Source organism: Rhamphochromis sp. 'chilingali', assembly GCF_963969265.1.
Source record: "Rhamphochromis sp. 'chilingali' genome assembly, chromosome: 14".
In the NCBI taxonomy this organism is placed as follows: Eukaryota; Metazoa; Chordata; class Actinopteri; order Cichliformes; family Cichlidae; genus Rhamphochromis; species Rhamphochromis sp. 'chilingali'.
This window is the reverse complement of record NC_137941.1, coordinates 1,258,251-1,285,942: the sequence shown is the minus strand read 5'-3', so window position 1 is coordinate 1,285,942 and position 27,692 is coordinate 1,258,251. Positions and strand designations below refer to the sequence as shown.

The 27,692-nt window shown below is 44.4% G+C and overlaps 1 protein-coding gene across 4 annotated transcripts in view; it reads right to left on the bottom strand.

Annotated features, from left to right (window-relative positions):
• stxbp5l (syntaxin binding protein 5L) overlaps positions 1 to 27,692 on the bottom strand; it is a 129,968-nt gene that overhangs the window by 28,615 nt on the left and 73,661 nt on the right. For 3 of the 4 annotated variants that reach the window (XM_080903352.1, XM_080903350.1, XM_080903351.1), the window contains exons 6-19: positions 22,042 to 22,105; positions 17,662 to 17,745; positions 15,206 to 15,329; positions 12,407 to 12,482; positions 11,980 to 12,134; positions 11,584 to 11,656; positions 10,440 to 10,587; positions 9,002 to 9,069; positions 8,401 to 8,441; positions 6,837 to 7,051; positions 6,555 to 6,742; positions 6,197 to 6,322; positions 4,090 to 4,241; positions 768 to 833 (exon numbers count right to left, since the gene is read on the bottom strand). In XM_080903352.1, the coding sequence (XP_080759478.1) occupies positions 768 to 833; positions 4,090 to 4,241; positions 6,197 to 6,322; positions 6,555 to 6,742; positions 6,837 to 7,051; positions 8,401 to 8,441; positions 9,002 to 9,069; positions 10,440 to 10,587; positions 11,584 to 11,656; positions 11,980 to 12,134; positions 12,407 to 12,482; positions 15,206 to 15,329; positions 17,662 to 17,745; positions 22,042 to 22,105 (1,580 nt within the window). Of the gene's footprint in view, positions 1 to 767; positions 834 to 1,873; positions 1,943 to 4,089; positions 4,242 to 6,196; positions 6,323 to 6,554; positions 6,743 to 6,836; positions 7,052 to 8,400; positions 8,442 to 9,001; positions 9,070 to 10,439; positions 10,588 to 11,583; positions 11,657 to 11,979; positions 12,135 to 12,406; positions 12,483 to 15,205; positions 15,330 to 17,661; positions 17,746 to 22,041; positions 22,106 to 27,692 lie in introns of all 4 variants that reach the window. The other variant, XM_080903349.1, reaches the window with a different exon arrangement.

Genomic DNA, 27,692 nt, shown 5'->3' with positions numbered 1-27,692 from the left:
GCTGACAGTTGGTTTGATGCTTGGTCTTCTCCAAATGTGTTGTTCACATGCAGCTTTGCAAACCTAAGTTGTGCTGCCACGTCCTTTCTCCTGCAGCCCTTCCATCATTTACCCTGCTGACCTGTAGAGTCTGACGTGTTGTGCTAAAACCTCGGCTTCGACAGGTGCTGACGATCAGCTAACCAGGTGCAGTGATTGGCTGACCTTATCACAGGAGTCCAGGTGAAAACTTTCTTCTCGAGTATTTGCTACAAGTAATGATAACATGCCAGCCAATTTACAACTCAAAGAAAAACTTAAAATAAAAAGAATGCAGTGTCAATGACACAAAATGAGAATCTAAACCACTCTGATGTTACTGCTGCTCATTAACATGCAGGCTCCATCTCCACTGCAGTCGGCCGTATCAGTGTTAGTGAAAGACAAACATGTCAAAGGAAACGACCGAGCCGATGGAGCGTGCAGCGCTCCTTCTTCCTCACCTCTGGGAAACACGGTCACCACACGACTTCAGACTAAAGGACCAACCAGCTGAGACAAACCCAGTATACTCCACTGAAGGAGTGCCAGCACTTCTCTGAAACAACAGTGAACAGAGTGCCGCTCTCACCACGTGACCACGCTCTGGTGACGAGGTGACCACAGGCTGTAACTCAAGTTTAAACACAAAGCATCCCACCCACAAAGACTCAAGACATTTGCATTCAGGCAATGAAGGATTGGAGGCTGCAGGTGCGTGTCTGTGTGTGAGAGTGCGAGCAGGTTACCTGAAGTGGGCGACTTGTTCCTCTCCATGTCAATCGACTGCTGGTTGTCAGTGAGTTCAGTAAGGCCTGCAGCAGCCGACAGGAAGAAGAAGCAGCACACGCAGGGTGTCAGATTATTTGAAGCCGGTCATGCAGATTAAGCAGACGTCTGATTGGTAGAAGTCAGCCACGCTAAGCCCAAAGAAAGAGTGCAGCTAGCAACAATGCTTCATCATTACATCATTCCTCCCGAGGTCAGCCTCGAATATTTGCTCTTTGCTTTTTTATCAGGACTCAAAGTGCCTTGATGGGCAGAGTGGCTGATTACTGATGCGACCTGCACTACAGTCAGATTTAACATCTTTTACCAGCTCGCATTAAAATTCAAAAAGCATGTAGTGCAAATCTCATGATGAAGTGGAATAAATATCGAACATACAAACAGCACACACACAAATCCAAACAGGATCATATTCAGTCACATGCAGCAAGCACGAGCCGACATGGAGTCGTCTGTAAAAACTGCCACAAACACTGAGATTTCTAACTCGGCCCTCAAAGCCCGACTGCAGACGAGGGCTGTTTGAAGCAGCGTTCATTAAGGACTCATTAACAGCCTCGCAGACTCGTCACAGCTCAAAACATTTGGACTTTTTAAATTATTTGTCTTCAGTCAAAGGTTCTGCCAAACATTGGTGATGCCGGTAGTTTATGCTGACGTTACAAATGGCTGAAGACACTGAGAGGTGCCGTCGTTAAACTTTCCTCTGTAACCGTCAACAAAAAGCACACAGTTAGCTTCAATAACCCCACTGGCTTTAGTTAAAATATACATCGCATGGATAATGCATTATTTATAACTGCGCTTGCTCTGCTGTCTCAAAGAAGTGTCTCTTCTTCTGCAAAGGACAGACTGCTGGACATGACTGTAACAGACAAAGCTCTGCAGGTGACGTCTCGCTTCATCCCAGTCATGTCTTTGGTTTGTCCTGGGCTTCGAGTCTGTGTCAGTTCTTGTGGCAATCATCTGTACCAAACATCATGTCCTACTATATCCATCAAAACACCAACCCACACCCCCACACACATACACCGACTCCCCTGGCCTTTGGGAAGGCCCGACTTACTCTGATAGGATGTACGGATCCTTTTCTTTGAATCTGAATAAAAGTTAGACAGGCCGCGCATGCAAAACTCTGTCAGGCAGGCCCGCATGCCCACACCAGCAGCCACAGAGTCACCAAAGTAGGAGGGGGAGGAAGGAGTGGTGGAAATGAGGAGTGGGGTTTAAAGCGAGGAGAGGTCAAAGAACGGAAGAGCGTAAGTGGGGTGGAGGCAAAGGAAGAATGGCAGTAATGAGAAAAGAGGGGACGTTAGTGAGAGGAATGCATGAGGATAGAGGGAAGGGTGGATGAGGAGGGTGGGGGTGGGGAGAGAGAGGAGGCGGGGGGGGGGAGAGAAGAACACACAGGCTTAGAGAGGAAAAGAAAGTGAGAGCAAGCAGCAAGTGAGATCGTGTCAGGGAAGGGCACAAGAAATACCCGCGACTCCAGCAAACCCAGAACTGCTGGTGTCACTGGGGTCAGCAGGGAACATGTCATTACCAGCAGCATGGAAACCGAGCTCGGTTGTCATTTAATCATCTGCATTGTGACATCATTCTGAGAAGTAAATGCCCACATTTGATGGCTGAAAGCTTTCACACTCATACACGTGTGTGATGACAACAGCTAAAGATGTGGTGGGAGGCACAGGAAGTGTTCAGACTGGGCAGCCGGCACTGGCCTTTTGGCTGTGCTCTCCAAGTCTGCTGTTGAGCCTTGTGTGAACCGGAGCACAGTAAGTGCCTCAGATCAGCGCAGCACCACCCGCGGCACAGAAAAGGGCATGTTTGCCCGCTTCTATTTTCCCTTCTGTCTCCACATTGATTTTAAAGCGCTCACACAGAAGGTGCAGGGTGCAACAGCATGTGAAAAAATCACCAGAGTATTTTCAGCTCACCTGTGGGAATTACGCAATGAAACGAGCACTTGCTGCAAGTTCTTCTGAAATATTTACCACAGAGTTGGTGCCTGGTCCAAAAAAGAGTCGGCCTCTATTTTACACAGTGATTCCTAAACGGTGGGTCTGAATATCAAGCGCGTTAAATATAATTAAGATGCTTCAGAGGCCGTCAGCGGACGAGATCAGAGAAAAGGAGGAGGGATCAGAAACACCTGTGTGGCTCTTACAGGTCTAAAAACAACAGACTGAGAAATCAAATGACAACATGCATATGATGCCCATGTGGAATGACACGCAACCTGTTAACATGCACTTCATGTCACAGTGCAGCTCTATGACAGGCAGAGATGGGCAGGTGTGTGCTTGTGTGTGACAGACAGAGAGGAAGGACAGAAGATCCAGGCCGTCGTCGTGTTACAGATAGTCTGATGTTACTGTGTCTGCTCTCGTTTCCGCACTCTGACGGTTTTGTCCGAACTTCATCTTCATCAACGTGAATGCTAACGATGTGCTAACTGCGAGGCTAATGTCACATCTTTTGTTTCCAGTCACCTGAGAGGAGTTTAAACACCACCACTTATTCTCACTAGTTTTTAATGCTGTGCCTAAAGCGTCAGTTTATTAAAGATGTTTTTATTTCAGCTGGTTTGTATTTTCAGTCCATTAAGCTCTTGAGGTCACTGCAGAACCATCCCGTTCAAAGTGGGACGTTATTACATTACACACTAAACACCTGCATTACAAACAAAGGCTCGATACGTCAAATCCCTGAAATCATTTCAGAAAATCCACTTTAATACATTTTGTTTCCAAGAGTTTTCACATTAAAAGTTTTGGAAGTTAAACTTTGTTTCTAAAATAATAAGAATGCAGTTTGTAAAGAAACACATTAGAAAACAACAGCAGGCAGAGGCGTGTTTTTAAATTAAAATAGATATTTATATATTCAATTAATATATATTATATAATAATAAAAGTACTTTGTAATTATAATGTAACTGAATGTAAAATATTATGAAAACTAAGAGTCAGGGCTGAGTAGTGCATACTACCTTACATATGCTCTACTTCCCATCACTGTTAACAGCACCTGAACAGTAATGATTGATTAACAGTAATGATTGATTAACAGTAATGATTGATTAAATATTGAAGGAATATATTGAAACTGTCATATTTGTCACGCACTAGATCAGAAGAGACAGAAAGAGAAGAAGACAGAGGAGCAGAGAAAAGATCAGATTCAGTGTCTGGATGTCGTGATTATGTTGCACACTGAGTATCAGGTGTGTGTGTGTGTGTGTGTGTGTGTGTGTGTGTGTGTGTGTGTGTGTGTTACCTGAGGTGGACTGCCTGTTCCTGCGGGGGGAACGGGTAAGGCGCTGGTAGGGGTCGGTGCTTCCGTACAGATCCAGTGTTGACATACATAATATGACAGTTTTTTGCAAGTAGTCCACCACCGCCAGGCCGTAACAATTCCCGAATGCCAGGCTGGACACGAACACAACGTCAGGAGGGAAGAAACAAGCACACACGCACACACACACACACACACACACACACACACACACACACACACACACACACACACACACAGACACAGACATTAGAGTTGTGCCAACTAACATGAAAAACGCTGTCAAATTAAGCATGAATTAAACAGTCTGCTTTTATTCCATGTTTCTAATACTTCCCAGAATTCCCACATGACTGATCGTCACCTGCCATGCATCATATGGGCTCAAATTGTGGTCATAAATATTTTGCACTTGTAAATCAGTTTTGTATGTGTAAAAGCAGATTTGCGTGTGGAAAAATACGTGTGAAACTCTGCACTCAGGTTTCAAGTTACAAGTACGAATTTTGACCCTATTTTTCTTCCTTTCATCTGATTGGCCAATGTCACGTCAATCACAAATTTAACTATCCAATCAGAGAACAGGTGGGTTTGGCTGTCGGGGGGGTGCTTTATGGAGCTTCAGGTCCTGAGGGAATAAATGCCCTTTTACATGCCAGCCCAGCGTTTTCCTTCATCACTGTGAAGGAAAACAGTCTGTGGTGGTCTGAGTTTGGTGATCTTTGTGTCACAGGTTTACGTGGAATACATTTGAAAACTAACCTTCCCGACACTGCATATGCTACAATATTGTGAGCACACCACACTTTCACTGACCTGAGCTACAAGGAGTAAAAATGTCCAATGGGAGCACAGCCGGCCCGTGGAAACCATTTGGAACAATCACTGTTAAAAAGCCTCATTAACTTATAAACATCTGGCCTGGACAACACATTCCCAGCAGCTGCAGCTGGACGATACGTTTCTGGGAACCACACGTGGATCGGGCTTTAAGCTTGAACCCAGAGGAGACAGAGCTGAGTCCTTATTGTGACATCAGCAGGAAAGCAGGCCGCTGTGCTGAGCACGTCTCTCTGACATCCTGATGTTATTCTGCTCTCACCAATAATCTCAGGAATGTTTTTATATTAGTGCAGCTCAAGGAGGACTGTGTCTGTGTGTGTGCATGTTCTGCTCAGTATGTGAGAAAGGCATCAAAAAGCCAGATAATCAATTGCTGCAATGTCACTTAAGATATGAAAAGCTTCAGAGCAGAGATTCAAATGGTGCGACTGCCTCGACCCGCAGAGAGCTTTTCTGAAAACTCCTCTGTTATTGGTTTCTGCCCATAAAGCTTCTATTCACAGCAAAGCCAGACAAGTGGTCTCAAACCCTGCGAGCTCAGGAAGTCATGCAGCTCCCGTTCGACTTGTTAGTCCACATCCAGTAAGTTACTTTAAAATAACAAAAGCAGGTAGAAGAAGACGATGTGCTCGTGTTCGTTGCCGCTCGTCACTGCGTGCTCTATCCGCTGTTATGGCTACGGTCACAGGACATATGGTGTTTTTCTCAGCTTGGCTCGCAGGTGTTACATTTGTCAAGAAAGCTCGAGAACACATTTAAATAATTTGGTCACGTTACATTAACTGCTGGCAGTAACAGCAAAATTACAAAGCTTACACATGGCCCATTATCATATTTACATCCTCCCGCCAGCCTCACAGTATGATACAGTACAAATACTGCAAAGACCAACTCAATGCTGCACAAAGCGCATATACACAGACCAAGAGCAACTATAAACACATCTGTATACAGCCGAGCCCTCTTACTGCCACATGCATGTTCTTCTCCTGCTGCATCACTGTTGCTGTTTATAATCTGGCTCTTTTCAGAAAATGAGAGTCAAATGTCCTCGGTCTGTGCAGGTTTGGTTCCCTGCACCCTTCACAGCCATGCTTGTATTGTGCACTGATGCTGTTTTTATTGGTGACGACCAAACATACGGAAATGGATAATACAAGCCTACTGTTTGCTAAATGTTCCTAATTTAGACTCATAGACAGACACAGAGCTGCTCAGGACAGAGGGTTATGCCTCTGAAACTCACAGGCCGTAGGCTGAGTTGATGTCCAGGCTGGTGATCTGCTGTGGAGGTTCACCATCTACCCAGAGGAGCTGGATGACCAACTCTGACTGGTAGCCAGGAGGAACCCGAACCGCCCGGTCCTTCACTCTGAAACAGATGAGCAGCTTTTATCAACAGCTAATGAGGAATGATGTTGGAATGAGGAGTAACGGTCCAATTTACCCTCAAACACCTGGCAGAGCTTAAATACACAACACTGGCATGCACTGTAACGTGCCTCAGCAAGTCATTAGACCATCATACACCACCAGAGTGCTTTTCTTGACTTGACTGTACTTGAAGTCTACTGTGCTGCAGAGACGGAGGACTGTTATCTTACTTGAGGCAGGGGATGCTGTCTTTGATGCCCTCTGGTGTCCTGCTGCCTGGGCTGGCTGGGTGTTGGTGTTGGTGTTGGTGGTGCGGTTGGGGTGAGTGGGAGCCGGGCTCTGAGAAGCTGGGATTGTTTTCATTCTCAGATGGAGAGATGACGTCGTCCGAGTCACACTGCAGACGCACCTCTAGAGACTGAAACATGAGAGGAGACTCAGGGAACGTGTCACATCAAGACTGGGCTTCACCTTCAGTCTCCGTACATCACCTGACCACTTTAAGCACTCACCACTATCTGAGTGTTGGCATCATATTTGCTGAAACGATAGAGGATGATGTGAGCTGAGATGCCGACCACGCAGAACATGCGACTCTGAGGGCACCAGCTGACCATCTGAATAGCAAACGGGTCTTCTTCCACCAGCTCGGCGGCGCGGCCCTCGCCTGGCTTTGGCTTCTCGAACACTTTGGAGGTCTTCATCTTGTACAACATCTGCAGCGTGACTGCACAGAGACATCTCAGTTAAAGCACAGTGCAAAGCGTGAAGTAAACGGCCATGTGCACGTGGTGATATCCCGACAGCTTTATGCAGTTTGCCATGTTACATCTTCATATTCTTCACCTTTTAAATTTCATGCTCTTTGTACAAATGTCTCGTCTCCACTTGGCGAGGCATTTTCACCCCGTACTGCTGCGATTGGCACAGCTGTACAAATGCATTAGACCAGTAATGTGTCTGGCTGAGAGGAGACTGGTTTGCACCACAGCCTTCTGATTTATTTTCCATTTAAAGCAGATGCTGCACCTTTAATAAAGCTGCAGTAGTAGAAACGTGTGCACACAGTAAACCTGGAAGCGTGTGCTGATCAAAGATGGCGGGGATCGTACGAGCCGTGTTGAGCTATTACAAACATACTGAGGTCAAACACTCTGAGTCACGACTAAAATAGTCAAAAGACGACTGTTATTTCCACCTGGACTCATTTCTGTCTGGATCAGTGTGGTGGGACGACCACACAGAACACAGCAGCCTTCAATGGCAGCACATCTGACAATCATCTACTAAAATAAATATGAATATACACCGACCAGCCACAACATCTTCAGCACCTGCCTAATACTGTGCCATTCACCCTGAGCCGTCAGGACATGGACTCCACTACACCCTGAAGGTGTGCTGTGGTATCTGCACCAAAGTCCCACAGATGCTCGACTGGATTGAGATCTGGGGAATCTGGAGGTCAAGTCAACTCCTCAAACTGGTTGTTGTGCTCCTCAAATAGTTCCTCAACCATTTCTGTTTTCAGTGCATTATCCTGCTGAGAGAGACCACAGCCATCGAGGAGCACCTTCTCCATGCATGGGTGTAGATGATGTGGAACAATGCTTGGATAGATGGTACGTCTCAAAGTAACATCCACATGGATGCAGGACCCAGGGTTTCCCAGCAGAGCATCGCTCAAAGCAACTGTCCCCGTTGGCTCGCCTGTGGTTCCCTATGTAAGCGACGCACAATAATCCGTCCACCTATCTGATTCATCAGACCAACCCACCTTTTTCCATTGCTCCATGGTCCATGTCTGATGTTACGTCTGATCGGTTTATATCATATGAACTTTGCTAAATAGATGTACGAAATGCTCTCAGCTGATCTATCATGTGATGAGGCATAGAGCTGAGATCAGCTGATCTGAAGCTAGTATGTTAGCTGTGGGTGAGTATGATTAGTCTGAACTCTTAGATTATGTCATTAAGCAATTAATGATATCACCCAGGTGATTGATTAACTGTGCTGTGGAACAAATGCATCGCTGCAATGAGAATACAGGAAAGCTTGGTGCACAGGACTTACTTGCAGATGCGTCCCAAAACTTAATCGATCCGTCAGCATGCCTGAAAAAAAATGTATTTAGTATGAAATTAATGACAACAAGTAAAACTTCCAACCTTCCCACTCACTTTTAGTCTAATTAGTCGTGTTAATGATTATTACCTCAGTAAATTTATCGCTGCATTTTTAAAACATCACACTGCTCATGAATCTGCAGCTCACCCGTCTTGTGGCTCACAGAGCTACAAAGTGAAGCTGGGTTCCTACTTCGTGAGAACTTGAGCATTTTTAGGTGTTTCACGCTGTGCTTTCAGCAGTGAAACGTCTCCACGTCGACCTCAAAGGGCCGGACTGCCACTGATATCTGTGAGTGTTACCCGGAAGCAAACGCCACCCAGCGAGCAAGCTTCAGAGCAGGTTAACATCTCTGACAAAGGGGGCCTGCTCTCTGCTGGGGCTGGCACAGATAGAAATCAAATCTACGCAGCGCTATAAATGTAGAAAAACCCACAGTCGGTGGTTCTGTCACCGTGGCGTGAGACACGGCTCAACTGTCCTTTTAAATGTGACGGGTGGTGTTAAAGAGGGGTCATCAGTATTCCTGTCAGCATTTCTAACTCACCCTGTGATGATGATCTCTGGATAAGTGTGGGAGCCTAATGTCCACGTCCCTCCACTGATTGGCCACTCCTGACAAAATAATCACAGCAGCACTGATTATTTTAAACACCCGGGCACATTACCCTTTCTTTCTGTCCCATTGTACCCTCGCTTTTCCTTTTGTTCTAAAACACAGGCTGTCATCCTCAAATACAAAACCGAATTGATTAAAAGTGATACGTGTGCTAATGATTACCTATAATTTAAAAAGTTCAACAGCAATTATTTTAGAAAGATGATTTTACATGACAAATTATGAATAAAACTCCCTTCAGAGACCAGGATATACCAAAGAACCGAAGCGCAGACACACAACTCTATACATATTTATACATCAGTTCTAGCATTGTATTTTCCGCACAATAAGGCGCACTTAAAATCCTTTAATTTTTTCAAATGATGAATTCTGATCGTGCTCACTGACCTTGAACCGATTTTATGTGCTACACGGCGCTCAAAAATCTGTCAAAAATGTTTTAGTGTGACTGTGGTAAGCTACGAAGCCACCGCGTGATGGATTGTTGGAGCATTACAGCTACTGTAGTCAGGAGCCTCACGGAGGAATCTGGGTCCTAAACTCCGTCATTTTCAGGTCCCAAATTCAAACGAACACTGCAGCATCACTGAGAGTTTAAAAACTGTCTAAATTCTTTAACCTTTAATAAAATGATCAGTGTTGCTGCTTTACCAGGTGTAACAATTAAGTTTAACATCCAGGCATCCATGAAAACAGGATTTATTACATTTAACAGAGTTAGAAGTTAGCAGGAAGTTAGCTCGCTAGCTTCCACCTAAACATGATATAGCATGTTCTGACTGAGAGATTTCTGAAAAAATTCAAACGTACAGCTCTGCTATCACTTCCAACATAAATGAAGACAGAAAACTAAACAGCAGTGACGTTTGTAGGGTTACTGAAGTTGGGCTAGCTGCTATATAATGATGTGCTACGTGACCGCTAGCGACACAGCTATGTTAGCATAGCATAAACACAGTGAAGCTGGAGGATGAACGCTAACTTTTTTCCACTCGATAAAAGTTAACATGAGGGTTCCTGATGGTTAGAGACAAATGCAATCGCATGGCAGGATGCTGTAAACGGACCAAACTTCAGTCAGGAGAACAACTGAGATAATCCATCCACAATACGAGGTTAGTCATTAATATACTGCTACAACATGGGAATAGAGCCGCTGCCAGAGAATTCAACAGTAATGAATCAATGGTACACAAGTGGAGGAAGCAAGAATGACCTGAGTAAAGTTTGACTTATTTGACTGTTTTGTTTCGCTTAATGCACCTTATGGTCTGAAAATACGGTATGCGAGGATTACGTAACACAAGAAAATCCTCCCAACATGGATCTGCACAGCAAAGGCCGTACTCTTCCCCTCCTTTACCTTCTGGCTGTAGCCAGTCTTCTTGTGTTTCGCTCCTATGGAGTAGAGGATGGGGATGATGTCTGGTGGACAGTCTGCGAAATAGGCCGTGCAGGTCACTGGCGACTCATGGATGTCCATGGGATACGGGTTCTCAAAGACGGGGTAGCTGCAACAGGCAAGTACACAACGTGGTATATAGTAGACCTATGAACATGAAGCTATTCAGAATTATTCCTCAGCTAATCGAAAAGAATAATTCCAGTTGGTCCTCCCATGGAGCCCACAGGAAGTGGACACGTTCAAAGGTCTGGATTCTTTATCTGTTCTCCAAGCAATAAAAATTGAATGTGCCAATGACTCTAGCTTCATCTGCTTTATTGCCGATACAGTAAGATAAGAGCGACTGGTTCTTCTATGCACACATTAAAGTGTCACTAAAAGATGTAGAGGGGTGTTTCTGCAGAGCTCCAAATTCATGCCACTCCTTACTTATAATGAAGCATTTAAATACAATTAACCTGATTTACTTATAATGAACAATTTAAACACAATTAGCTCGTAATCAATGAGCTCAAAGACAATCTGGACATGTTTAAACTACTTTAGGTGTTATCAGGAGACATTTATATCTAACAGCTGTAATTAGCTAACCTAATTAACCAGGAAACTTCATTTATACCCGAGCATTTTGCTACTCCTCAAATGTATGCCTAGCCTAGCCTTGGGTGTTAATCTGTCAGGACATCATCGCCGCGTCCAGCTTCAATCTTTTATAACAATGATAGCGAGTTAAATCTACCCACAGAACATTGAGCTGTGCTTGTTCAAAGGATAACATCTTTGGCAGTTTTTACATAGGATCTTATCAGACCTCTGAAATCACAACAAAAGCACTGAACTGTTTCCCTTCAAGACACTGAGCTGCTGAGAGCAACTTTCTGATAGATCGATACAATTAATCCACAAAAGTCCTCAAATTAGGATAGTCCACATATGCTTATGGTCATACAGCATTATATGCTGATATCTCTCTGAACTACAGCTGCTTTCACTTTGTTTTGCTGAATGTAAGAACAGTTCCACTCTCTGAGTGATATTCTTGCACACGCGATGGTGTGATTCTGATATATGATGTCTAACTGTATGTTTCACAGTGACGTACTTGCTCTGTGTTAGATCCACCACGATTAAGTCTTTCTCCAGAAGCACGACCACAGCGTAAGGCTCCTGGACCTCTGTGAAGGCCGAATGCAAACAGAAAGATGGAGAGGTAATGCTAGTTACCACGACAACATCAAGGAGGGATGCAAATTTAAAATCAGCTGAAATTCATATAAAAATGACTCAACGTCAGTCGGTGGTAACACTTGGTGAGTTTTAAGGAAGTGTGCTCTTGTGATTTCCACATTATCACAGGATTACAGGAGAAGCCGATGGCACCGAGCGGGTGAAAAACCCCCGTGGCTGAAAACCACATTTCTCTGAAAGGCTTCAAACTCACTGAAGCGAGACCACAAAAAGGGACACAGCTCTTATAATTGAATCGGTACGCCCTTACCGTTGTTGTAAGGAGTCTCGCACAGCACCATGAACTCTACTATGGGGTAATCCATCTCCAGCACAGTGATGGCCTTGCCGTGCATGATCGTCAGTGCCGGCCGTCGTCCCGCCTTGTCATATGAAAGACCCCCAGAGAAGATAACAAAAGGCTCACTGTTGTGAAGGAAGAGAAGGGATTTAGAGATGCTCACCTCGACAAAGCAGAAAGAAAGAATGAGTAACAAGTAAAATGAAACACGCTCTTGTTTCAAATCAAATTAAACGCCAGTGATCGATGAAATAAGTGACGCATACACAACGGTTGTTTGTTCCTGTGAGGACTCAAAAGAAATCTTTAAATCTCATCTCAGAGGTTAATATCAATTAAAAAAAATGCAGCGCTACGTCTGTGCAATCAGAAAATGAAATGTTTAAGACACACGCACCTGTTCCTGCAGGTCTTGTATTCCACTTTGAGAATAGGTTTGCACGACTCCTTCCTCGCATCCTTCTGTATCTTTCCTGCATCAGAGGAAAAAGCAAAGGAAGAGCAACATGTACAGATTAAAGTATAGTTTCATAATAAGATGAGAAGATGTAAGAAGAAAAGCTGTTGTTCACCTGTTTTAAGCTATTTGGAGTTGCTACCTGCTGCTTTGTCAAAGTGACCAATGCACGGCTCTACACTGTGTTCATAATGTTACACAATGTGAGCATAATCAGGACATAGTGCGCCACAGGAACCCCCTTGAAGGATCAAATTTAGTCTCATTTCCAACTGGAGTTTTGTGTGTTTGCTGTGTTTCCAGGTCCTCTCTTCACTGAATGACAGTCCATTATCAGAGTTAGCGTATTAAAGGGAGTAATTCATGCTTCTCATATTAACATCTTTGAAGAGAAGGTCTCCTAGCTTGGAGGCAGTGAAACCTTGAATTCTACCTTTCAACAAAGGCTCAGCACTTTCTGAACAAATGAAAGAAACATCATTTCTAAACTGTTGGAGCTCTGCTGCAGCATCTTTTATTGAACGCAATAAAAGGAATCATTTTAAGTGTACCTGGATTCTCTGAGAACAACTCGTCCTGTCGCAGATTTCTTCACATCATCATTATGAAAAGTGGCTATAAAAAGGTCATTTTGGTGCCCTTATGTACAGGACATTGTGCTTAAAACAGACAAAGTGTTGGCTGTAAAAAGTGAGAAACTTCTGATAGTTTAGTTAAAACACTACGCTGGCCAAAAAACTAAAACTTCTGGTTAATGGTGCTCTGCAACAGCCTGGCCTGCTGAGACCGGCTCCTTTAATTGGATACACCGTTAAGAAAATGGACGGATGGTTTCTGAACTATGCTCACCTATCCAGGTACAATGCTCATTACCTACATGTCACTGTCACGGTTGTAGCTGAGAAACACAAAAGGCAAAGAAAGCCCCAGTCGTCACCGAGCTCTGCATCAAGCAACAGCTCAGCAGGTAAGTAAATGATGGAAAGCCAAACACACATGTAACATCTGTGGTTAAGTATTTAGAGCACTGTGCTAATCGCTAATTTAAATAAGCTAAAATTTGTGAGCATATTTGGCAGCTTCAGCAGTAAATTTTATAAATAAATAACAAGATGATGGATTTTTGCCCGACTGTGACAAAGTCGACTCAGCTGTGTGACAGAGGGAACAATGGCGAGTGATAACAGGTATGCAGAGGTTAGCCTGGAGTGTTAGAGGGGCAGTGTGACATGTTCAGGTTCAGACATGAACAGCAGTTTCATGCTTGGAAGAAGACAAACATCCATAATTCTCTACAAGAAGTCGATTCTGACATTTAAAAGATGTTCAAACTAAATACTGAATCAGAGTCATTCAGAGTCTTTGTATGGATCTGCATAGGCAGCATGCTAATGCTAATCTAGCCTAGAAGAAGCCAGCGGCTGCTTTTTAACTTTCTTTGTTGTCAGTTTGTGTTCAAATGCAAAACCTAAAAGAAAGACGTGTCCTCATTAGGAATTTGTGTCAGTGTGTGGGAACGTAGCCTTGGGTTTACAGAGTTAATTGATAATTATGAGATAATGAATTTCAGGTCATATTAACATGAAAGTAACAAGTTCTCTGATGGGTAATTAAGTAACATACTCCATTACCTCTAAGGAAAGTAACAAGTAATAAGTAATGCATTACAAATTATTAGTAACTTATTGTCATATTGAAGGAAAACAAACACATAATAAAATCAAACTGGTTTTGATTTCTGGAAGTAAAGTACGTTTCCTTACAGAGGTCACAGATAGGTGCTAACTAAGCTAATAGCGCTCTGCTAGTTTTGAGCTATTTCAAATCACTCAGCTGGACATGTTTGTGATATCGGAGCATTTTGGAGTATATTTAATCCAATTCTTTGATAACTAAGATGCTGCTCTGCTGTGAGCTCAGTGAAGTTTGTTGCTTACCACACACTCAGACTATGGACACACCATGTTAGTCACGTTAGCTAGCATTAGCTCAGTTAGCACTCCTTCCCCTCACCTAGCCTGCTACTAAAAGCCCGAGGTGCTGCAGTCGAGCCGTTTAAATGCTGAATTTTAAACCCTCACAGTTTTTAACTCATTTATTTATAACTAAAAATGTCCGACTATATCATTCTCAGCAAATAACATTTTAACTGTTTACTCTTCTTCAGCTTTATGTTCTTAGTTGACCTCTACTCATTTTCATGCCTCCCTTTCCTCTTCCTCCCGTTTTCGCCCTGAGTGACACTAAATATCTGACAAATAAACAATCTGCTGGAATTCAGCTGTGCCCCCCTCCCCGTCAGCCACATCCTGCCTGCTTTTTGCTTTGTGATTTTGCCTGAGATTACAGCTCACAGCAAGAAAACACAAATCTGACGAGTTCGGTCGGCCCTGCATGAGAGGAAGCCGTAGGGAGACACGGCAGAAGAGGAGGCAGATTTCACCGAGTGTGGAAATCAAAACGAAGCAGCAGCGAAACACCGCACATACGACAATCACTGCTGGATACAGCACAGTCTACCCTAAATGTGCAGGTAACCGAACATGAATGTTGGTGAATGAGACTGAACGGTGGCTGGTTACACTGAGAAAAGCAAAGACATAACCACGAGCTGCTCGGCAAATCAGATGACAGCATATGGTCCACAGAGGTTTGTTTACAGATTTTGATATTCAGATCTATACAAAGAGTATAGACCCAGGATTTGTCTCTGGGATTATGAGAGTGTGTGTGTCTCACCGTGAGGGAAGGTGACCTGGAATGGCTTGGTGGTGTTTCTGAGGTTCCACAGCGTCAGGCTGCCGTCTGAGTGACTGCACATGAACTGCTTCCCTTCGTGATGCCAGCTGACAGAGTGGATGGCCTGCACCGATCACACAGAGTCAGTGTTTCTCTCAAAGTCATAAAGCACTTCAAGTGAATCATTGTGTCATGCAGTGCCATGAGAAAGAAGCCTGATTGGGGAAGAGGAACCAGGAGTCCTGCAGCAGACCCCACACGACGCCGAGCTCGGCGAGCGGCTGTGACCAAAGTCCACCGAAGAACTGAAGCAAGTTCAAATGAACTGTAACAACCTACCGAACAGCCAAACCGAAACTGCACACAGGAGAAATTAAGCCGATTCAGAAGTGAAACGTGATGACACACGACACTGATTCTTACAGCATTTAGCTTTAGGCCAGATCTGGAATAAAACCTCGTTGGTATCGTTGTTGAATCCGTCCTCACGTAGTGTCAGTGCCCTGCTACGCTTCAAATGAAATATGAGACAAAGGACGAAGATAATAATCCTTCAAAACTGGTGAGCACATAACAAAGTGCTTCTCTCTGCGGATGGTAATTGACACTTTTGTCCAAATACAATGGAGAAAAATACAACTGACAAGATTGTTTCATACAAAGGCAGACCACATTTTCCCCGTGGAGCTCTATCAAACACACGCCTATTAAAAACACAACAATGATGTGCATCTGACAGCTTTGGTGTCCACACAGAAGAGCAAAAACGCTTCTGCAGCATGCGACACACAGTGATACGTATGTGATTCTACTCAGTGATGCCACAGCTACCACACCTTAGCTGTACAGGTAAAAAACGTCACGCAAGCCAAAACAGCAAAGTCGTTTTCCTGGTATCGCCCTGCGCTCAGCACGTCTGCCGCTGTTCTTCAGAAGACCTCGCTGGGTAATCTTTAGCTTCTTAAAAACATTATTCACAGTTATTCATGTCAAAGCCACAGAGGTCACGGCCCCGGGGAGCGTCAGCAGCAGAAAAATAGTCTGGATAATCCCGCAGATGTTTGGCCTGACATTGTTCCAAATTAACCTTTTCTCATTCGCACACTGAAGCTTATTCAGGAGGCTTTTGTTAGAGCTGTGCACTCATCAGTCCTAACGTGGTCGTTATTGTGGTAATCACAGTAAACTGAATTTTCTCAGATGGCAGCAGAAAATGTTTAAAGCCGGGGGTAGGCTGCGTTTTTCCCCTCGTCATCAGACGGAGAAACATCTATAATAACCTTTCAGCGACTCGATGCTGGAACGAGGCTTTAGAAAAGGCAGCCAGCGATGGAGATCGATAGCAGGTCCTTTCACACCAGATAGGAGTTTATGAAGTGTTATAGAAGAAAAAGTGCATTTAACCACAGAGACACGGAGGCGCAGTAGGACTGGGTGTAAATACAGAGCAAAACCAAATGTCAGTATTATTTTTGGTGCATATGAAGAGCTGACAGCTTAAAGTTCGTACTTTTTTTTGTCCTTTAAATCACATTCAGATCCACAAAGGAAGCTCATGAGCGTGAGTGTTACTGTTCACAGGAGAAGGAGGACGTAAGAGGTGGCAGCAGATGTGCTGATGGTGCGTATGTTTGAAGACACATGAGTTAATGACCTGTTAATGAAAGACGTTTGAATATTACATGAAAATATAGTTTTGTGTGTAACTTTTCAGCGTGCACTGTGATGAAACGTTTTCTCCCTGGATGCTGAAAGCTGCAGCACCTTTGGCTGAGTACAGACCGTGTAACCTAACACACCTGTCTGACATGACGCGTTTACGCTCTGCTGGTCTCTGGGTGCCAGTGTTGTCGTCTGTTCCAGCTGACAGTGCTGTGCAAGCTGCCCGAGGCTGCCCGGACCGGCGTGAGCGTTCCCGGGTCCTCTAATGACTGCTTCTTCAAAGAGCAGTAATTGGTTTGGCAGGCAGCTTTTCATAACAAACACCTTGTTAAAAATGAGAAAAGTTGCTGCCGCTCTGAGATGAAAAGTGCACTCGACTTTGGTCAGCGAGGGTAACTTGAAGAGAGCGCTGAGAGTCAATGTTGAAGCACTTCCTGTTTCACCTGAAGAACCTGTAACACTTCAGTGTCACATGTTTTTATTCAGGTCTGTATGTAAAAAAGAAAAACTCGACATGTCTCTGCAGGGCTTTGATGTCATAAACAAGCTGAACGTTCCCACTCGTGCACCCCCCTCTGGGACTCATTTCCAATTTGTTTTTAAAGCAATTTGTTCTTCATTCCTCTCAATTTTGCCAGATTCTTGTACATATCCTGCCTCCTGCTGCTATAATCAGGCATCCGCACAGAGACAGCTAAAATGAAACTACAGTTTGATTATTAAACAAACAAACACAGAGGCCACAGCAGACGTAGAAAGAGGGCAGACAGAAAGGCTTCACCTATCAAACTCACCTCATCGTAGTAGATCCTGAAGTCAGCCTTCTTGCCCCGGAGGTCCCACTGCACGATCGTCCCGCTCTCAAACCCTATAAGCAGCTGCAGACACGAGGACAGAGGAGACTGTTCATAATAAAAACATGCACGAGGTCTGTGCTCAGTGTGATGATGATGATGATGATCGGCTATTTATGTTTTAACCATTATTTATTGACTCAGTGCCAGTAGAGTAAAACAGGACAGCAGCCTCCTCCTAACTTGTTACCCAGTGATTAAACTGGATTTTTTCACACTGAGCGGCTGATTGTGAGCAACCAGCTGGTTTCCCAGAGGCTGAGCGTGCAACACCTGCAGCTTGTGTGACCACAAGCTGATTGCACAGCTCACCTGGTGGGAGGACCACCAGCCTTCAGACTGACCGTCGTCACTGTCAGACAGAAGGTTTTAGCAGACAGACAGGTTGCCAACATGGTGAAATCAGCCCGAGTCAATCAGTGCTGATGAGTGTGAGTCATTGGCAAAGTGTCTGTTTGCAGTAGGAGACTGGACTCAGTCGCTGGTTGCATTCTGGATATAGTCCTGTACAAACACGGTTGCCAGGTGCTTGTGTTATTCTGCAGTCAGATTGTTTCCTGCAGCAACTATGTCACCATGTGAGGAAGGTTTGTTTCTGTGTCAAATCTATGAAGTTCTGGCTGATCTCTGAATGTAAGCAGGTAAATTGTAGGTGGACAGCAGCAGATTAGCCACACTTGATCCTCTGGTATCTAGGGCTGCCACGATTAGTCGACTAGTCACGATTACGTCGACTATCAAAATCGTCGACGACTAATTTAATAGTCGACGCGTCGTTTGAAGCTTTGTAAGATCCTGAAAGACGCAGGAATAAGTAGCAGGATTTAAGAGTGTAATAACGGACTGAAACAGAAGATGGCAGCACTGCATGTTCAAGGATGCCAGCTGCCGTTAAACCCCGAAGAAGAAGAAACTGTGTCCCAGAATTCATAGCGCAGCCCAGCTCAGTTTCCAACAATGGCGGCAGCTAGTTAGTTTTAATATTACTCTTATTATTCGTTCTGGGTCACAAAATAAACGTTTAACATATTTTCAGGTGAGAATGTAGCTGTGTAAACCTCAAATATCTGCTCAGTTTATCAGGACACCACATATTTTCAAAAGCGCTCCGACGTTTTCGGAGACGTCTGTTACCCACTAGCTCGATAGCTAGCCGGGGGCTAGGCTCACTAGAGCCGTGAGAACACCGGACTCCCGGCAAATCGTTTTCAAACCCACCGCCGTCTTTCGCTACTCGGGTTAAATATATATGAGTCACTTAGATAACTTAAAATGTTATTGTTTGGCTTTTTTCAGTGTTTTATTTGTTCCTGAGTAAATCGGTTTGGCTGAGATTAAAGTTATAGTTTTTACACAGCTGAATAAACGTCAAGCAGACAGCTGATTATCAGAAGTGTGAGATGCTGGAGAATATACTCCAGTGTCCTGTTATATTTTAGAAAGCAAGGAGTTTATTAAACTTCACCGAAACACTCTGCAAATGTCATTAAAATTTAATAAACTATCATCTTGTCTTTATTTTTAGTTAGCACAGACCTTAAACACTTAAAGCTGTAAGCTAATGATAGTTATATAAGAGCAGATGCTGCTGGTGCAATAAGCTGTACGTTTTACGTCCAATGGATGATGATCTGATTAGTCGACTATCAAAATAATCGTTTGTGGCAGCCGTAGTGGTATCACAAACTGATTGCATGTTACTGCAAACTTGCCATTCAGTCTTAGACTGATAGCAGACTGATAGCAAACTGTCTTATTCCCATTTTAGACGACAACATAAGCTGCAGATGGTGTTAGAGGTGCAGCCTCAGCTGTGTCACTGGCTCGGTTTGTCTCACAGTCCCATCACTGGCTGTCTAACACACACTGGGTAAAACAGGCTGTTTATCTGTGTCTCTACATGAACACAAATGCACACAAACACAGATTTACTGATTTACACACACTGAGAATAACACACACTCCTTCATGTACAAGGACAATTCGTTGCAGTCCTTACCATATCAGCTCTGATTTGTATAGAATACACTGGCACCATATAAACAGGCTCCATAAACAAACAGCCCTGCATGCACCGGAGGAGAAAAAGCAACACTGCCACATACTACAACCCAGTTACACACAAATTCACAAACAGACGATAAAAGGGGAAGCAAAGCCGACCCAATCTGATCAGAGATCAGAGGAGAGCTGCTGCAGAAGCACAGCTTTAAAGACAGAGAGGAGGAAACAGCTCTCCTGCTGAGTGCAAAGACTGTGTGACACTGCACATCTGAAGAAGGGAAGCAGAGTGCAGGTGAGGGGGAAGCAAACCCGGTAAATTCTGCAGCTCTGAATACATTTTCAAGAGTGAGGACGCATGAAGGATCAACACTGTAGGATCTGCAGGCAGGTCTGCTGTGATGTGAATGAGACATATCAGTGACATCTCATTAACATAATAAATATCTATTAAGCATGAAGGCGGTGTTCATGCGGCTCTGTTGTGGGCAGTTTAAAGAGCACGTCGACAAACTGCAGTGAAATTACAGCCGTTTACTCCAGCAGAGATTTCATCAAAGGCAACAAAGCAAAACCTGAGAATAATCTTTTATGGGCTTTGGTGAAGAAAATTTAACTGCTTTTTAAACAATTTTTCTTTTCATTCATTTTTTGGGTTTTTATTTGATGTTTTTTGCAGCACGTTGAAAGAAACGGCTTAAACAAAACAAAATCTGTTCAAAACAGACCAAATAAAGAGCAGACGTTACATATACTACATATTTATAAGCTGAATAAGGGATGTTGCCACTGGAAACATTCATCATTAATTCAGTTTCTGCTTTGGTGGAACCAGCTCCCAGTCTGGATCCAGGAGACAGACACTATCTCTACTTTTAAGATTCAAACTTTCCTTTTTGCTAAAGCATATAGTTAGAGCTGGACCAGGTGACCTGAATCCTCCCTTAGCTACGCTGCAACAGGTGTAGGCTGCTGGGGGATTCCCATGATGCACTGGGAGTTTCTACTCCACTCACTATGTGTTAACAGACCTCTCTGCACTGAATCATATCTGTTATTAACCTCTGTCTCTCTTCCACAGCATGTCTTTATCCTGTCTTCCTTCTCTCACACCAACCAATCACAGCAGATGGCCCCGCCCCTCCCTGAGCCTGGTTCTGCCGGAGGTTTCTTCCTGTTAAAAGGGAGTTTTTCCTTCCCACTGTCGCCAAAGTGCTGCTCATAGGGGGTCATATGATTGTTGTGTTTTGTCTGTATGTAGATGTCTGTGATTTGGTGTTATATAAATAACATTGTTCCAAACCTGTGTTAGTGATCAGTAATATAATAATAATGCTCTGTATTTCCTGCTGTATGTTAAACTTGTTGAACTGGATTTTTAAAGACTTCCAGTTGCGCAAAGTGATGCTGAGACTGATGTCATCTGAGGTCGTTTCACGATCATTTTTCTACAGAATGACATTTATCATCTCAAAGCTTTTATCCAGTTTGAAAGACTGACTGAGCGGAACAGGAAAGCGAGTCCTCCGGCTTCATGGTAGATGAGCCTGCATGAGCACTGACAGCAGAGAAGCTGGTGCATCAGTTGGCCACTAGCAAACTCACACTAACCTTTCAGTGACAATCACCATTACCAAGCACACGGAGGCTAGCTTAACTAACCTCAGCTACAGGACAGCAGCATTAGCGTGAGCTGAGAGAACTTGTGCCCTTTGCTTACGAAGGGTTAACTTTGTGCTGTTCAAGGAGAGGAGACGTCTCTAAACACACGGCCTTTGTTCTTGCTTGCAGTGAGCGACTGCAGTAGGTGACGGCAGCTGAAAATTCATGTCTCATTCTTTTGTCTTTAAAACTTTTCAAGTCTGGTTTCATCCGAGGGCTACAGAATTCCACTGGCAAAAATCAATATGCCTCTCAATGACCTCTCTTTCTCTTTCTGCAACTTTTCCATCCAGCTTCTTTCTTCTTTGTTCGCGAGTAAAAAAAAGAAGCAAAACAAAGACGAGGGCACCAAGAGGAGCGACGCTGCACACAGGACGGCTCTTTTTCAGCGAGCACACAAAGACAGCCAAGGTGAGAGAGTGAAAGGTGAGCAATTAGAACAAAATAATGGCCGACAGGAAGAAAGGGTCAGGATCGAGGATGAAGATGGGGGGAGTGATGGGGGGGCGGGGATGACAGAAACACGGCAGAGGAAAAAGCTCAGATTTTACTGGAGGCACAAAGCGTGAAAAGGGAGGCAGCTTCAGTGCAGCAGACTGCTTCAGCACTGGTGCTCGAGGAGAATCATGAAGGTGATGCTTTGATGCGCCTACACACCTTTCCTTCATCCTTTGGGCTGTCACTCAAATGAACGACTGGTCCTGGGTGAGTTTTAGTTGATCTGTAATGAGAAGGAAAAATAACAGAGGTGAGGAAGACAAAGTGTAACGCTCTGAAACAATACTGCAACAAACGCTTTACTGCAGCCACGCACACATACTCAGCATCACAGCCATGCTTTACGCTAACACGCCGCTTAGCTGTGTGACATCCGTCGGCACTGTGTGGAAGAGAAAGAACCCACTTGATGTATTCAAACTGCAGTCAGCAGGGAGCAACAACAAAGCCTTACATGTGGTATTTATTACATTTTTAAGGTGTTTCTGTTATAGCTGTAATTTTCTGGCCCCTAAAGAAGCTGCCTGCTGCCAGCCACCATAATAGCACACAACACTGACACTTAGATATCAGGTACATCGTTTCTGTGGCGATGCAAAAATTACAGCCTGCAGTATAAAACACGCCGTAAAGGTGTCAAGCTAAACGCTCACATTAGGCTGTTTTTATGAATAATGTGAGGAAATGTGACATATGCATCATTTCAGTGTTTAAATAAAGTAAGGCACATAAAGTATACAGTCCTGTGCAAAAGTCTTGAGCCACCCTCCTTTCTTTATATTTTGGGAGATATGTGACTGAAACGTGCAAACATACATGGAAACACAGCATGTACGGCAAAAACAGAGTCTGTGCTGAAGAAGCACAGTCTGAGCTCTCCGTCAGCTCTGTGAGGATCTTCAGGAACTGTTCTCCAGGCTTCCTGAAGGACAGTCAAAGCTCTTCCTCAGATGTTTCTGCCTTTGCTTGTGTTCTCTGTCAGGATGATCCCACACTGCTTCAGTGGAGCTGAGCTCTGAGGAGGCGCATCCATCACTGATGTGTGCTTTGTGTTTGGCATCACTATGATGCTGAAAAATGAAGCTGCTGCCAGTCAGATGTTTCCAGATGTTCCTGCGTGGTGGATCAGACTCTGTAATTCATCAGTTTATCAAAGAACCTGAAACCATGACACAGCCTCCACCGTGCTTCACAGATGGCTGCAGACGCTCACTGCTGGACCTCCTCCTGACCTCCTCGTACACACTGACCATGATGTGGATCCATCTCTCCATCACACCTGTTCCTCTGACCTTCAGTCCAGTTCTGGTGTCATTTTCAGCCTCAGCCTGTCCTCCTGTTTCCCTTCAGCCGTCCTTCACTGAATCTTCTCTGATGAGGCTTCAGTGAAGTGTGATCAGCTGAAGCTCCCGTGTCAGCTCCTGTGCTTCCTATTAACATGACTTTCAGATACCTTACGCTGTAGCATTAGCTACATGAACGAGAGGACTGAGTATGAGTGAAAACAGAAAGACCTGAACTTCTGCTCAACAGCACCTTAACAAGAAAGTCTGTCTCCTTGGACAGAAAAATATCTGGAGAAGTCGTGAGAGTTTTCCACAGGATGGTGTGATATAGTATATTATTGTTGAATGATTTATTCTTACATGATGAGAGTTTGATGAGAGCTCCTTTAATTTAAAGTAAGTTGTTTGTGCCCTTGGAGCAGGCAGCTACAGCAGATCAGTGCTTGGTGATTCCTCGCAGCACAAACCTGCAGCACTAAAATAAAATGCATCGCTATTTTCCAAGAAATCCACAAGAGCTGCATGATCACCGGCAGATTCAGTTTAGCTGCCACAGTCAGGACACTGTAGCATTGTGCCTATAATCTGGCGAGCTGAGGCAAAGTGTGACTGACGTGTTCAGATGGGCCCGTTTAGTTATGCCTGCTGCTGGAGAGCGATAAAAACATGAAACCAGAACACGCTCTCAATGCATCGCTGTTGCGTTAACAAACCAGGATATCAACCAACCATCTGCGACGCACAACACCTGCCCGGACACGTAAGTGCAGCACACAGGGTGAAAGCCAGGAGCTCGAATATATCGAATATACCCGGTGATGTAACCCGCCTGCTAACGTGGGACCCTGAACCCTCTGCACAGAGAAACAAACCTGTGCTTTTAGAACCAATCAGGACCGATCAACGATAAAACACGTCGGCGACAGAAAGTTCACAGCAGATATTGAATTTCTGATAAAGCAGAGATGAGTCAGGAAGCTTGTGATTGTGTGTGGAAGATCATTTCCTGTGGAAGCCTTTCACACCGTGGGGACACGTGTGAATCGGAGCCGAGTTACTGACTGATAACATTTCTCCGTCAAGGCCAGACTCTGAAAAGCAGCCCGAGTGAATCTGTGTTTGCCGATGCTTGGGATGAATATTTTCTGACAAGCTGTGAGGCCAAACAGCTGAACTGTGTGACTTCTCAAAGTTAGAGACGGAAAGTAACTGCAGCGAGCAAGAAGACGCTTCACGCTGACGCATCAGCGAGCGTTTGTCTCTGCAGGCTGCTCACAGCTGGAATTATAGCCAGCGTGTCCACAAATGCTCATGAAATCATTTAATCAATGAATGTTTGAATCCCACCGCGCTGTCTGATATTCTAAGAGAAACAGAAGATCTGCTCATGTTTGACGTGTTTCTTTGATCCAGGTCATGAAGGTCATCTTGCAGTTGTTGCTCTCAGAGACTGTACGATGTTAGGATCCTTTTATTTCATGAAGAAATAACAGCGCTGCCAAGCAATCAAAGATAATCACATAAAGCTTCCTCTTAAATCCAATCTGATCTGAACAGACACACGAGCAGCTCATGGAGATTTTAACAATTAAAAGCGTCCTTACATTACAGCGCTTTGTTCTGCAGCCAGGCCACAGTAAGCTGGTCTTTTTATTATTCCCTGCACCGTTAATGTGCTTTTTAACTCTGCCTTTCTATTATTCATGCTGATTTTCTGCTTGGGCAAACCTCTGTGGTCATTATTCTCCAGATCTTTGAAGATAAGTTGGTGGTTTGTTGTGTGGTTTTAGGGCAGCGTTTCTAATTGCGTCTCTGCTCTTAGGTGAAATGCTGTTTGCAAATAAACAGATGAACACTTAAAGCCCTGTTAAAGGCAGGATGGTCCCAGTGCTCGTTAAGCAGTGATTTTACCAAATCTGGCGCCAAAAACAAATCGGCACTGCTTGTTGTTGATCTAAAATCAGACTGTTGTCCTGCCCGGTGAGCACGATTCACCAATAACTGCATATTCTGCATGAACTAAGAAAAAACACATTTAGACTGGGAGGAAGAAAATGATATTACTGAAATATTTCGTAAGCATCAGAGAAGCACGAGCACCTTTTGGGATCACAAACACAAAGACACCTTAAGCTCCAGGGGCGCCATGACAACCAATCACGGCTAGAAAAGGATAGATAATCGATATGACAGACGAGAGGGGGCGAGGCAGGAAACGGCACGTCAGCTGCAGACACCGCTCTCGCCGTGTGTCGCATGCATTCATGTAATATGGCATGTGCTGAGGCTGTGTGACACACGTGAAACATGGCAACACAAACAGCAAAATGTGTTTGAGCTTGTTTTTCACTGCCTCTGGTTTTATGATGTTTGACATTCTTAGAGACCATTCATGTCCATGCTGGGATCTCTGGAGAGGAAACAGGAAGTCCAGCATCTGTCTGCTGTGAATGTCAGCAGAGTCGCCAGACTGACAGAGGAAGTGATGAAACAAAAGCTTTGACATAATTACTCGGTGACTGTAAGGCGTCCAGGCCCCACCCCTCCCTCACCATGCCTGAAGTACGGCTCTCGAGACAACGTTTCCAAAGTCTTTCTGTAACTACGCAGACGTTAACATGCCAGCTGAGGCTTTAACCTTATTCGATGTTAGAATTAGAAATGATAATATTTAAATCATCGGCTCAGTCTCAGAGTTACTGTGAAGGGCGGCATCACCCCCCAGTGATGCAATCACACATCCCACGGGCGAACAGTGGGACATCAGATTATGGCGGCGACCGCCAAGCACCGCTGTTATCACGCTCAGCGAGTTCAACAAGGCAAACCAATGGAACCGATCCAGACACTCATTTTGTCCTTTGGTGTCTGCATTAAAATTACTATTACAGATTTGATGTGTAATAGATTACTCTGGACAGGTGTAATCCTGTGGTGTAAACTACAGAGCAAAGACAGACTTTATTTGAGCAGAAGCTCATTCAGCTCGTTTTATTGGAGGATCTGAAAGGATGATAAATCCAAACAACAGTAAACATGAATGTATTTGGTCTGAGAAGAAAACGGTTTAAATAATCTCACGTGTTTGACTCAGAGGGGGTTTTGTAGGGGGGGGGGTTTACAGTAAATTTCTTCAAGCGCTGAACGTTTCTTGACCTTCAGGCAGGTGTCTGTAGTTTTTATGACTTTATCCCTGCAGCGATTTAGACTCAGAGCTCTCTGAGTGGGCTTTCACCCGTCCACTCTGAAACGTGGCTGGGTGGGCTATGAACCAGCACGCTCTGCTAAATGTCCACGTGGAAGGTTTGGAGAAACACTGTTTGTTGACAGGCCACCTGCTGCTTGTGCTGCATGCATGTAGTGGGGAGCAGCTCAGAGTGCTGATGCACGTACGAAGTGCAGGATTTCCATGATAAAGACAAACGCTGTTTAAAGTGGCCGTTCTTTACCAGCTGCACCAACGTAAGGCTCAGAACAGAAAAACCGTTCTGTGAGGTCAGAGGGCGTAAACATGTCAGCGCGGCCTTTTTACACACAGTATTTAATAAAGACGATGATCTTTTCATAACCCTCCCGCTGACGTATAGATTTCTCTAGCACGGAAGCATTTTTGCTCATTATTCATGCTGTGAAGAGGCCGTGAAACCGGGCGGTGGCTGGAAGCCAACTGTTTATTTTACAGTCCCAATAGCAGAAATAGGAAAACGTGCCGGTGTTTATTACAGCTGACACGAAGCCAGGCGCAAACATACTTCTGCTCATCGGAGGGCTCTGTGAGGAGTGAGCACTGGGCTGCTGTGTTTCTCCTCGCATCTCATTTCTATCTCTCATTTCAGAGCGAATCTCCTGAAGATGAAATTGTGCATTAAATATGTTGCAAACCCGTCTGAATATCAATGAGAGCCCGGCCCTCCTGTTTGGCTGCACTGGTCCCATTTGAATTGGTTTTTTTGCACACTGAACCAACCAAACGACTCGTGCAGTCATACGTCGACGCGATCCACACCCTCCTGTTTGCACGGTTAGGAGACTTCGCCCTCGCTCGCTAAATGTTGCACAAAGTCCCCTCTCATCCTTATTCATGCTTCGTGGAAATCCTCCCCAGATAAATAACACGAGTCCCCAGTCACCCCGGCTGTTGATGAGAAGAGATTCATTCTCGACTCGTTCATGAACCCTACTTCAGGAAGATAAAGAGTGCTGACGGTTAGGAAATACAGAATATATTACAGCGTCGTGTATAATACATGCCCGTTGTTGAGACTGTGGTACACTCTGCAGCTCAAGTCATAAAGGAAAGTTACCTATTCTTAAATGAGCCATTATCTACAGGCCATCTCTCCCTGATATTTAATTATAGAGGATCCAGCAGACATTTAGCTGCGTCAGCACGTTGAGGCACTTTTCTATAGAAGCATTAGAGATGTCACCGAGATCTACGATTCAATACCAGAACACTGAAAACGAGGCTGTTTCTATACTGCAGGTACTGTAGGCAGGTGTATGCACCAGGCTGCAACTGTT